Source organism: Globicephala melas, chromosome 5 (genome assembly GCF_963455315.2).
Source record: "Globicephala melas chromosome 5, mGloMel1.2, whole genome shotgun sequence".
Taxonomy (NCBI): Eukaryota; Metazoa; Chordata; class Mammalia; order Artiodactyla; family Delphinidae; genus Globicephala; species Globicephala melas.
In genome coordinates, this window is record NC_083318.1 from 75,117,415 (window position 1) to 75,130,774 (window position 13,360).

At 36.8% G+C, this 13,360-nt stretch overlaps 1 protein-coding gene across 2 annotated transcripts in view; it reads left to right on the plus strand.

Annotated features, from left to right (window-relative positions):
* Window positions 1-13,360, plus strand: part of CEP135 (centrosomal protein 135) — an 86,048-nt gene that overhangs the window by 32,129 nt on the left and 40,559 nt on the right. For both annotated transcript variants that reach the window (XM_030880606.2, XM_060299386.1), the window contains exons 9-13: window positions 1,646-1,711; window positions 4,238-4,376; window positions 7,074-7,297; window positions 11,474-11,626; window positions 12,528-12,680. In XM_030880606.2, the coding sequence (XP_030736466.1) occupies window positions 1,646-1,711; window positions 4,238-4,376; window positions 7,074-7,297; window positions 11,474-11,626; window positions 12,528-12,680 (735 nt within the window). The remainder of the gene's footprint in view (window positions 1-1,645; window positions 1,712-4,237; window positions 4,377-7,073; window positions 7,298-11,473; window positions 11,627-12,527; window positions 12,681-13,360) is intronic.

Sequence of the window (13,360 nt, forward strand, 5' to 3'; positions counted from 1 at the left end):
TTTGAAGATCACTACTTTACATCAGTTGAATAATATGAGTTAATTTTATAGTGTCACCTCCACTAATTAGGGGAATAGAAGGAAACTACCTCAACATAATAAAGGCCATATTATGAAAAGCCCACAGCTAACATCATACCCAGTGACAAAAGACTGAAAACTTTTCCTCTAAGGTTAGGAGCAAGGGAAGGATGCCCATTCTTACTACTTCTATTCAACATAGTACTGGCAGTCCTAACCAGAGGAGTTAGGCAAGAAAAAGAAATAAAAGGCATCCAATTAAAAGAAAGAAGTAAGATTATGTTTCCAGATGAGATGATCTTATGTGTAGAAAACACTAAAGATTCCATTAAAAAGAAAAACAAAAACAGAACTAATAAATTCAGCAAACTTGCAGGATACAAAATCATTGCATAAAAACCTGGTGCATTTCTATATGCTAGTAATTAAAATACAAAAAGGAAATTAAGAAAATAATCCCATTTACAATAGCATCAAAAAAGAATAAAGTACTTAGGGATAAACTTAATCAAGGAGGCAAAAGACTTGTACCCTGACAGCTGTAAAACACTGCTGAAAGAAATTAAGACAGAAATAAATGGAAAGATATCCTGTGTTCATGGATTGGAAGACTGTATACTGCTCGAATGTCCATACTACCCAAAACAATGTGCAGATTCAGTGTAATACCTCTCCAAATCCCAATGGCATTTTTTACGGAAATAGGAAAAAAAATCCTAAAATTCATGTGGAATCTTAAGGGACCCAGAATAGTCAAGACAGCCTTGAAAATGAAGAACATAATTATTGCGGTTTTAATTTTGCTTTTGTGGCTTTAGTTTCATTGCAACACTCCTATATCTCATTCCTCTCCTTTTCCACTTCCTTTTGCATATTCTGTGCTGTGCATACAACATATTGAACACCTTCACGTGTCCAATTGGCAGTAATCAAGAATGACACCTTGGCTCAATAGAAGATTCCTATTAGGTTATAATTTTTTTTTTTTTTTTGCGGTACGCGGGCCTCTCACTGTTGTGGCCTCTCCCGTTGCGGAGCACAGGCTCCGGACGCGCAGGCTCAGCGGCCATGGCTCACGGGCCCAGCCGCTCCGTGGCACGTGGGATCTTCCCGGACCGGGGCACGATCCCGTGTCCCCTGCATCAGCAGGCGGACTCTCAACCACTGCACCACCAGGGAAGCCCCTAGGTTATAATATTTTAATCTTGGCATTCAGCACTCTCAGTTGCAGTGTAGAGGATCCAGGTTGGTAGTAGCAGGTGGTGAGAAAGCAAATAAGATAGGAAAGTCAGGAAATGACAGGGCCACAAGATGAATCCTAAAAATCAAGGATCAAGAAAAGTCCTACAAGTATACAGATAGAAAAAGATTTTCAAGTAGCCCTCTCGTTTCATATGTTACAGATAGGTCCCTGTAAGCATTCAGGATACCAAGAAATTAGAGAAACCTAAACTTTGCCTCCTCCTCATTGAAACTGAGACTTAGGGCTGGCTAATGCCTCAGGTCTCACTGGTGAGAGGGAACATGAACTGCTTGAAAAATGGCTTGGTCTCATTTGCACTGTGACTTAGTGATAAGTATTCTTGACTTTTAGGTATTTACCTAATAGGCTTTTTATTCCTAGAAAGAGATTAAAAAAAAGCTATCTGAAATGCGGAATCTTGAAGAAACAATGGGAAAACTTCAACTGGTAAGTAGGTGTTATATTGCAGGGGTCCCCAACCCTCGGGTCGTGGACTGGTACCGGTCTGTGGCCTGTTAGGAACCGGGCCGCACAGCAGGAGGTGAGCGGCGGATGAGCAGAGCTTCATCTGCTGCTCCCCATCACATGCATTACCGCCTGAGCCATCCCCACCCCCATCCGTGGAAAAATGGTCTTCCACGAAACCAGTCCCTGGTGACAAAAAGGTTGGGGACTGCTGTTATATTGAATTGCCAGCATTTTCATCAAGAAAATTTTTATGTTTTATTTTACTTTTTTTTAACTAAGATACAATTAACCTATCATGATATTCACTCTTTTAAGTGAACAATTCAGCGGTTTTGGTATAGGCACAAAGGAGTGCAACCATAGTTTGTCCAAATTATGGAAGACGTTCTAAACCATGGCAGGATGTTTGGATTTTATTCTAGTGGACAGTAGAAAGCCATCTAAAGTGTAAGCAGAGTAAGACAAAGGCATCAGAGTTTCAAATGAATGAACTGGTTTCTTAGAAAATGTGGGAAAGTAATTTAAGGTATTAAAATGATCTTCATCTCTCGGGGGTCTCATTGCTACTCTGCTCCCAGAGTTTTGTATCCACTCCCTGAGGGGCTGTCTGGTCAGTCTTTAATTTGCCATTGGCAAGGCTGGCGTGGGCAAAAGAGTGAGGAGGAAGATAGGAGGTGCAGTGGTTTTTTTCATTACTATCTAATTCCAGAACATTTTTTCACTCCAGGAAAAAGCTTCATATCCATTAGCAGTCACCCCTCATTTTCCTCTGCTCAGCCTCTGGCGACCACTGGTCTGCTTTCTGTTTCTGTAGATTTGCCTATTCTGGATATTCTGTATAAATAGAATTATATAATATGTGACCTTTTGTGTTTGGCTTTCACTTAGCACAATGTTTTCAAGGTTCAAGCATGTCATAGCATGTATCGTTACTCCTTTTTATGGCTAAGTAATATTCCATTGTATGTATATATTTAGTTTCATTTATATTTTTATAATTCTTTAATATCATATATAATAGGTAGCAAGTTACACTCAAATTTGGAAAACCTGTTAGGAATTTTATATTCTTTAAATGACTTCATGACTTGTCAGTTTACTAATATTTAAACTAAAAATTGATAGTTACTTTGTAAAATTTTGTTGACTTTTATTAAAAGCACTCAATCGTCTTTTAATAATTTTGTTTGGCATTACAAACCATTTTACTAGTCATATTGTTTGTTCTGGTGGTCTTCAAATGAGAAAACTAATAATCATCCCAGCATAAACCTAGATATAGCATATAGTCTTAGAGTCTAGAACTGGCAGAAAGAATGTCTTTCTTACAGGTAGAAATTTCTAGGTGGTCATCCAAAAGATTGTTAAAAATTTTTTTAATAGCCTGTTAAATTGGATGAGTTTCCACTAATAATGAAAAAACTAATACTAATTTCCAAGTTTTCTCATTACTTATACTCTTTTTACAGTCAAGCTGTAATGTTCTGGTGGCAGTCATAAGGCAAATTAAAAAAACAAAGCCATTTGTGATATGCTGGCACATAGTAGGTGTTCAAATACTTGTTGATTTTTATATGCTCACTATAAACAGTGCATCACAATGGCTTCCTGTTTTACTCAACTGCAGGTATTCAGTTCAGCTCAATATTGAATAATTGAATTAGCTAAACCTGCTAAATGTTGTCTACTCTTGAGTTTCGTAGATATTTTTAAATTCTCCAGTGAGGTCAATAAATGTAAAGTAGATGTTTTGATGTTTTCACTACAGTGTAAGCTCTGTGAGGACAGGGATTTTTGTTGTTTGTTCAGTGCTGTTTTTATGCACACTGTATACAGTTATATGTGATTCATAATGCTTATCTCAGAACTCTGACCAAATTTTAGTATTGTTGCCTGACAGCAAGATGTTGCTGTACTTTCTGACCTTCTTATTTTTTCCATTGGTACTACAGTTTATGTTTTTTTAAGGTAAATACTAATGATATCATTAGCTAACACTTATTAAGTACTTGCCATGTGCCGGACACTGTACAGAGTGCTTCACATTCACAGAGTCATCCATTCATAGATGAATCCTCAGTGTCCAGGTACTGGTCTTATCCTCATTGTGCAGATGAGGCTGAGAGAGAAACCTTTGTACTTATGTATACCTATGGTAGTCTTAGAGCACTGTCTTAACTTCTGCTTTCCTTTAAACATAAAAAACTTTAAAATTTTTTATTGCACAAGTACATATTCATTTTTTAAAAAGACAGTATGCTAACAAATTAAAAGAAAATAAAATCCGATAGTTCTACTGCTTTAGAAAGGAGCACTGTTGAATTTGGGTTTTATTGTTGCTTTTAGCCATAATTGATAATTAACTTTCATTGAAACCATATATATTTGACTGACTAAAAGTGTGTATGTGACTTACTCTTAAATAAATGTGCTTACAAATATCTATTTTAAGTGCTATATTTATAAAGTTGCTAGAAATCTTAATTATAGTGTTAAAATTTTCAGGAATTAAACTTATGTCATAAAGAAAAGGAGAGGCTGAGTGATGAACTCCTTATAAAATCAGACCTGGAAACTGTTGTTCATCAGCTTGAACAAGAAAAGCAAAGACTTAACAAAAAAATTGAAAGTTTCGCAGTTACAGGTAAAATATAAAATGTTGATAACTTAAAAAATGATTGTGATGTCTTCTTAATGTATTATTTTTAGTAGTAGATGATCTTTCATTCATTCATTCAATAAATATTTGTTGAGTGCTTGCTGTGTATCAGAAACCAGAGTAGGTACTGAGATACAGTAGAAAACCTCTGCCTCAGGGACCTTACAGGGGCCTTTTACATTCTGACTAGTTGGTACAGGGAACCCCGTTTGAATATTTTTCAATGTACATATATCCTTCTTTGAGGCATGCAGTAATAGAATTAATTACGACTATGCGGAAGACCATTCTGAAATAGTGGAAAATTGAAGTATAGAATCTTTTTAAGTAAATGCAGTTTTATCACCTTAAAGTACACACACACACACACACACTTGAAATAGGCTTTCTGCCAGGTACCCCATCCTAAATGAGTTGATTTAAGGAACTTGTAAGAATTCGTTCATTTGTTCATTCATTCATTGGACAAGTGTTTATGAACCGGTTTTGGTGCCAGGGTACATAATGGTAAACAAGATACACAAAGGCCCCTGCTCTTGTGGTGGTTTTAATCTAGTTAGGGAGACAAACTAGTAGCACATAAGTGAAGAAGTTAGTTTTAGGTGGTAAGAATTTTCAAATACAATGGGAGGGTATGCTAGAGATCGACTGATCCAAGGGCTTAGTGACAGGACACCAGCCATGTGAAGATCTGGGGCAATTTTCCAGGCAGAGGGGATGGCAAGTGTGGAAGCCTGGTGCCATCAAACTCCATGTAGTGAAAGAAAGCCAGTGTGCTATTTTAAGAAGAAGCTATATCCTAGGCTCTTCAGCATTCATGTGGATAATCTGTCTAACCTTCTCTACTTACCAGCTGTATGACTTGAGCATGTTCCTTAGCATTGCTTCAGTTTCCATATCTGTGTGGTTAATGATGGCACCTAATCCAGAAGGTTGTTGTGAGGATTAAATGGGTTAATATATTATTAAAGTGCTTAGACCTACATATAAAACTTTGCAATTTACTTCCTTCCATGCTAGCTCTATCCTGCCATTTCAGTGTAATTTTTCAGATACCTGAAACTCCCTCGTTCCTTTGTGTTTTGAATATATCCCCCTGCACAAAACCTAGCCATGGATCAACCAAAGTACTCACACACGAGCAGCTAAGCAGTCCTTGCGTGTGCACCCGACAGTATCAACGGCACTGTAACTTGTATGGTCCCAAACCACAGCACCCACCCCTCAGTGATGTGTGGAAATCTTACTCTATACTTCTTACTGCTTAGTTGCCCAGTCTCTGCAGGGAACATTTTCAAGTGTTTTTCATTCTCAGTAAACCCATTCTAAGAGGATGATCTTAACCTTTGGTTTCCCCTAAGAAAATGGAAGCCGTCAGGGAGGCATTCTGTCGGTTTCCTGTCCCCAGATCTTGAACCTGTCCATCTTTATTTTCCCTCCTGTTACTTGTACCTCTTATGAAAGGCCACTGCCTCCATCTGTTCTCTAGATCCCATTCTCTCTAATTTTAAAACGCTTTCATATTAATTATCTCCTTTCCTAACTTTAGCCTTTGTACTGTTTTTTCCCATTAGTATTCAAACATGCTTACCCTTCTCCCATTCTAAAAGCAAAAATTGTACCCATTCCTATCCAGCCACTCTTTCCTTCTCATCATAGCTTTAACACCTTAAAAAGTCATCTGTACTTTTCTGCTTGATCACCAACTACCCTTTATCACCTCAGTCCACTCCAGTTGGCTCTGTCCTCATGTCACCAATAAAACAGCTCTTATTAAGGTCACCACTCACCTCCATTATGCTAAATGCAGTGGACACTTTTCCATTCATCAGTTTATTTGACTTAGCATTTAACACATTTGCCTGTTCCTTCCACTCTCATACTTTCTTACCTCTCTGGTCACTCCTCAGAATGCATTTCCCTATTCATCCTCCAGACTGCATTGCATGCTGTTCTTTTGTAGCTCTTGTCCTACTACAACTAGAATAATTATTTGACCTTGGCTATGTTTTTCATATTTGTATCCTTAGCTCATGCTGGGCATATAGTAAATACTCAATAATTATCTGTGGAATGAATGAAAGAAAAGATGGGAAGTGAATCAGAATATGTCTTGAAAATCATTTCATGCTTTAGAGTTGTAAAGAATATCAGTTAAATTGAACTATATGAAATTGCCAGTATTAGGCTACTTATGACTCCTGAAAAGGTGATTTCTATGGTAAAAGTTAATAATTGTGTTTTATTTAAAGAAAGACTAGTTGTTTTGACCTCTTTGTATATATACTGTATTAAATTCAAGCTTAATGTTAAAATTGCCCACATTATGATCAATTGTTTACAGGTAAATTTTCTTTTAGTGCATTTTCAGGTCATCAGAATGTACCATGTGATGATTTACTGCTTCACTGTGTAGTACTAAATAGTACCTATCCTTGTATATGACAAAAGCAGAGGACTTTGACTTATTGGATTTTATTTAAACTTTTAATTTTTGCTTTTGTTTTTTTTCTCTTTTCCTTTCAGCATTTACCTCTTTGATATCTGGCAGTTATAGGTGATATACGAAATAGCTAATGATTTTTAGTAACTTACATTGTAAAAGTTATTGATACAATTTATTTGGCTGATTATACATTTTATATGCAACATTGTTTTAATATTTTATACTTTAATTTGCAGAAAGAGAACTTACTTTGGAAGTTGAGAGGATGAGGCTAGAACATGGAATAAAACGACGAGACAAGTCACCTTCTCGTTTAGATACGTTTCTGAAAGGTATAGAAGATGAACGAGACTTTTATAAGAAAGAGCTAGAAAGACTCCAGCATTTAATACAGCGAAGATCTTGCTCTCGAAGTCATTCTACATGTGAAAAAATTTCAGTAATTAAGACACTAGAAAAGGTAATATCTCTTTATGAGAGTAATAGATAAGGCAAGAAAGTATCTTTATGAGCAAACTTTTATGGTTTATTATTGTATTAAATCTAACGTTATTCTACTTGCTTTTAAGAAGTCTTTCTTAATTTTGATTTTTGTTTTCTTCCATGACCTGTACTTTAGGAACACTGTATTAATTAGGAAAACTACTTAAGAACAAAGCAAAGCATACTGACTCCTGGAAATTAAGGAAAGATTGAATAGCTCATTATATATATGGGAGGAGTGCAGGGGCATCTGAGCTTCCAGAAACTGGAATCAGGAACTCATGCTATTGGATATTTCCTCTCTTTCTATCCTTTACTTTCTGTATCAGATGCATTTTGTCTCTTGAAGCAAAGTGGCTTTGTTTATATGGCTTCATGCCATTCCCAGCCTTGGACCAGTCAGAAAGCCAGGCCACATTGTACAGACCAGTCATCTTCCATGATAACTATGCAACAGGGGAAGGTACAAAATGTCAGTGAGTGCTGGACAGATCATCCCATTTGTCCACTACAATCACATTTGCAACTCGGTAGTCTAAAGACATATATTACTTAAAGTTAACCATGATTTATAAGAGATTAAAAGCATGTGTCTCTATTTTAGGTCTTAATTATTTTCAACATTTTATAAATATCATTTGGGTTCTTTGGATTTTTCTTTATTTTAAGCTTTGGAGCTATGGGAGTCCTGGAGGCTTATGTGACCCTAATGTTGTCTACACACTAGATAAAATTAGGGGAAGTTAGGAGTAAAATCATTAAAACTCAGAACATTTGATTTCAGACTTGGCTCTATTAACCAACTATGTCATCTTTTTCCTGAAGATCTCTGTCCATTGTCAAATGGTTTTGAGTCATTTTCTGATTAGACTGTTTCTTAACCTCATTGGCTAGTGGCTAAATTTGACTTACAAAGTTTAGTTTAAACACTATGCTGTGTTATCTGTTACAAGCACAATGAATTGGTGGAAAATGCAGTGTAAGTTAATTTATGTGTACTGAGTTGTTTTCAAGCTCCATATATACCTAGGGATCGGGAAAAATCACTGAATTGATCACCTTCATTGTGTCAGACAATCTTCTATAAGATGGTTGATGAGTTTAATCAAGTATTTATTAAATAGAACTGAGTAGATAAGTACCTCAACGCTTTTAAATATTTGATTTGTTTGCTTGGTGTGAATTCATAATTGAAAGACAAATTGAGATGTACTGGTAAGGTACTGGTGAAATTAGGAGAGACTTTCTCCCCCTTCAACTTATTTACTTCTTGAAATATTCTAATGTTACCTGACGTAGATAAAGAATTCACTTTCTAAAGTTTAGAAAGTTGGGACATTGATAGCATTTTAAAGTCCCAGTAATAAATTTCAGGCATGGTAGGGAATAATAGGTGATGTACATGAGTGAAATGGATGGAGTGTAAGACAGTTGTGAGTGCTGGGAACTAGAGTAAATTCCCACCTAAAATTGGGTATTTTAAACATGCTTAGAAACACTTGTTGGCAGACAACAAAGACTTCTCTAAAGCTGAATTAGGTACAGGCTGTGAGTTTTCAACCCCTGCTTTATGGCAAATTGTTAGGCAGAGTTTCTTGGGATTGCAGCAACTCAGTAAAATATTGACATTTTTAATATCAATGATTTTTGTCAACAGTACACCCATTGCTTCTCTGTTGTCTGTGTAGGGACGGCACTGTCCTCTTTCACGTTGTACTGACTGGGTTCCAAATGTGAGTTTTGAGTATAGTGTAGCAGAAAGTGCTTTGGATTTGGAAACCTGATAGAAGTTTCAACTCTGCACACTGGCTTTATGACCTTAGGCAAGTTACCTAACTTCACGTTTCCTCATTTGCAAAGTGAGGAAAGTAACTACAGCCTCTTGTGAAGGTTACATGAGATAATTTGTAGAAGGGTTCAGCATAACACCTAGTTCCTAGTAAATGTTTCATTTCCTTATTATTTGCTGGTTCAAAGCACATCAGGTCTAGGTAGAAAGTTAGGTTCAGTTCAGTAGACATATACTGAGAATGTACTATGAATGAGACTCCCAGAATATGAGATAAAGAAGACCTGTTTCCTATCCTCACAGTCTTTAGCATTGTGTGTGTGCCTGTGTGTGTGTGTGTGTGTGTGTGTGTGTGTGTGTGTATTAGGAACAATGGAGTGGTAAAAGGGAATTATTAACACAAATATAAATGCCTACATACAAGATCTATTTGGAAAAGTAGAGAATTCATTCATTTTACTGGGTACCATGCTAGGTGCTGAAGATGTGGTAAGACCAGATACCTACTGTGTCCCTGATAGAGTTTACATTTTAGTGGTAAAGACACATTAAACACCCAATCATGTAAATAACTTTATAATCTCATGTAAAGTAAGTGTTAATGAGGAAAGAATACAGGAAAGATTCAGAATGCTATGAGAGTACATTGAGGGAGATCTGAATTAGGTTGGAGAATCCTGAAGGACTCCTTAGAGAAACTGATGTTTAAGCTGAGACCTAGACAGTAATGAAAATAGACTGTCAAATCCTTATTCATTGAGCTCTCCTTTCTAAAACATAGGCAGCCCACCTCCTTTCTGTAAGATATTTTTATTTAGATACTGTTAAGTTACAGATTTTCTTTTATTGTTATTTAAACCTTGATTAAGTCCTCACCCTAATTGCTTTTGTCCTATAATACATCTTGTCCTTTAAGGTGTCCATATAGCTAATCTCATCCATTATGCCTTGATTTTGCTTGTTTAACCAAGAGGATAACTTATTTCCAAGTGGCAGGTGAAGGGAACTTCACAGATATCTACCATTTACCAAGTCTACATTGGTCATGGTATGTGCACAGTAGATATTGAATAACATAGATTAGGATGCTTCCCAGTGTACCAAATTATCAGATTATCACTATCTGGAGCTTCTGCATTTAGTACTTGAACATTAATATACCACAGATCCCAAGTCTACATTTACTGTATTTATTTTCTACAATAGCTATGAAGATAGTGGATTTTTTGAATTGTACTGGAATAATAGGCAAAATCTTGTTTTAGAAATGTTGAAAGTAGTTGCTTATTCAGTGAACATCCCTAATGTACACCGTCTGGTAGAAATATTTATATTGGGACTTTCCTGGTGGTCCAGTGGTAAAGAATTGGCCTTCCAATGCAGGCCACGCGGGTTCGATCCCTGATCGGGGAACTAAGATCCCACATGCCGCAGGGCAGCTAAGCCTGCGCGCGCCACAACTACTGAGCTCACCTGCCTCAACTAGAGAGCCCGCGTGCCACAAACTACAGAGCCCACGCTCCCTGGAGCCTGCACACCACAACTTCAGAAGAGAAAACCCACACTCCACAACTGGAGAGAATCCCGCGTGCCGCAACAAAGGGCCCGTGAGCTGCAACTAAGACCCGATGCAGCCAAAAATAAATAAATAATAAAATAAATCTTAAAAAAAAGAAATATTTATATTTATCTGATTGCAAAAATAGACCTCACATAGGTTTGAAGCTGGGATAGTTGGGGTTTGGTGTGCTAGGGAAATTGATCTTAGATTCAGTCACAGAAGACACTGAGGAATGTGCTAGGCTGTACAGTTACTTGTACTGGATGAGCAGCTATACACATACCCTCTTAATTCCTCCCCTGGAGAGGGTTATAAACTAGGGGTTCCCAACAATCAGTATGAATCAGAATCACCTGGAGGGCTTGATAAACCAGTTACTGGGCCCTGTCCCCAAAGTTTCTGATCGAGTAGGTCTGGGGTGGGCCCCAAAACTTGCATGCCTAACAAGTTCCCAGATGCTACATGCTTCTGGTCTGGGGATTATACTTTAGTTACCACCAGTATAAACAACTCAGGGAGAATGACAGTTGAAACATCTCACGGAATCTGATCAAGTAGTATCAGTGGCAACTGGGTCCCTTGCTGGGAACTTGAAGGCCAGGAAATTTGCCCCAGTACTGCCAGCACTCTCTCTCCTTCTCTCCTTATAGATTAAAAATTGTGTTCCTTAATTACATTAAAGGAAGTTGTATTCTTTTTGTCTGTTAGCATCTTTCAGTCAGTCTCATCATCAGCATCCTTGTGGCAACCAAATGGTGATAATTATAACAAATGATAACTTCTGTTTTTGAATTATGTTTCAGGGTGATTACAACTCAGAAATTCATGTGATCACAAGAGAAAGAGATGAACTTCAGCATATGCTAGAAAGATTTGAAAAACATATGGAGGATATACAGTCCAATGTTAAATTATTGACAGCAGAAAGAGATAAACTAAGTGTCTTATATAATGAAGTAAGATATTGATTATAATTAAGCCAACAGATTATATAGCACCAGTTAACTGTAATGGTACCAGTATATATCCTTTAAATTACTGTAATATATGGACCTTAGTGATTTTCCTTCAGAGTTAGAATTAATAAGTAATAGTTTCTACTATCATCCTGTTCCCAAAGCAGAGATTTCTATTGCTTTTTCATATTTATTCTTCCTCTTTTCTAGCTTATCTATGGACCAGGTCAGTTAGGGATAATTCCCTATTTCTAAAACTACTGAATGAGTCTCAGCCTGACTCTGAGCCAAGTGTATCCTTGGGATTCAGACATGTTGGGGTATGTCTATGAAACAGTGGGTAGCACTCACTAATTGGATATTAAGGACTTAGCCTCTAGGGATAGGGAGGGGAGATTCAATACAGTTTGGGCTAATTATAAAGCCTCAGTTGTTAGAGGGCAAGGTGAGTCTGAGCAAAGCATGGTGTTTATCACCAAAATTTGTTCCCATACCAATCTCCCATGAAATCCTATTGCTATTTTTAGAGGGAGAGAAGGACATACGGGTTAAGAGGCCAAGTTGAAAAAGCCGTTTTCACTTCTGGTGCTTTTTTGGGATTCTGCAGTACAAATTGATCCACTTTTGGGCTTTTCCCACTGTTAGCTTAGATTTCTGCTTTCTTGGGACTGCTTAGTTTATTACTAGTTGTCCATGTGCTATTTGGTTTCCCAAATTTTGTGGCTGGCACTTCCCTCAATCTCCTTGTCCTTTGTTTTTATTATTACTGTTATTACATTAATCCTTTTACTCTCATTTTGGTGGCATTTGGGAAGAGAGCAAAAGTAGCATATGTTTAGTTGCCTTTTTTAAACTGGGAGCATGTCCAATGTTTTTTAATTTATATCTTTAATACATTAAGGCTCAGGAAGAATTATCTGCACTCAGACAAGAATCTGCCCAAACCACAGTCTCCCATAATACTGTTAGTCTTATGGAAAAGGAAAAAGAACTTGCATTATCTGACTTAAGAAGGATTATGGCAGAAAGAGAAGCTTTAAAAGAAAAGTTAAAAGTACGTATTGACTTAATTGACTTATTTTTAAAAGATAATTTATTGAGAAAAGGGGAGGTCTTTTTATATGTTTTCCTGTGACATGACTATTTTGAATCTAGATCAGGGGTTGGCAAACAATGGCACATGAGCCAAATCCAGAACGCTGTGTTTTTGTATGGCCCGTGTGCTAAGAATGGTTTTTACATTTTAAAATCATTGAAAAAATATCAAAAGAAAAATACTTCATGAGACATGAAAATTATGAAACTCAGATTTCATTGTTGATAATACTCATTAATTGGAATACTCATTCGTTTATGTGTTTTGTGTAGCTTTTTTTTTGTGCTGCAATGGCAGAGTTGAGTAACTGCAATAAAAACTGTATGGTCCACAAAGCCTAAATATTTATCATCTGGTTCTTTATAGAAAAGAACCAACCTCTGATCTCAGTAGGAAGTCCTTCATGTGGAGGGGCATTATCTATTTTTGCAAAACAACTTCATTGAGATATTCACTTTACTATATAATTCACCCATTTAAAGTGTACAATTCTTTGGTTTTAGTATATTCACAGCCTTGTTCAACCATCACCACAATCAATTTTAGAGGATTTTCATTACCTCGAAAAGAAACCCTGTACCCAATAGCAGCCACTCTTAATTTTCCCCAGCCTCCTCAGGCCTAGACAACCACTAATC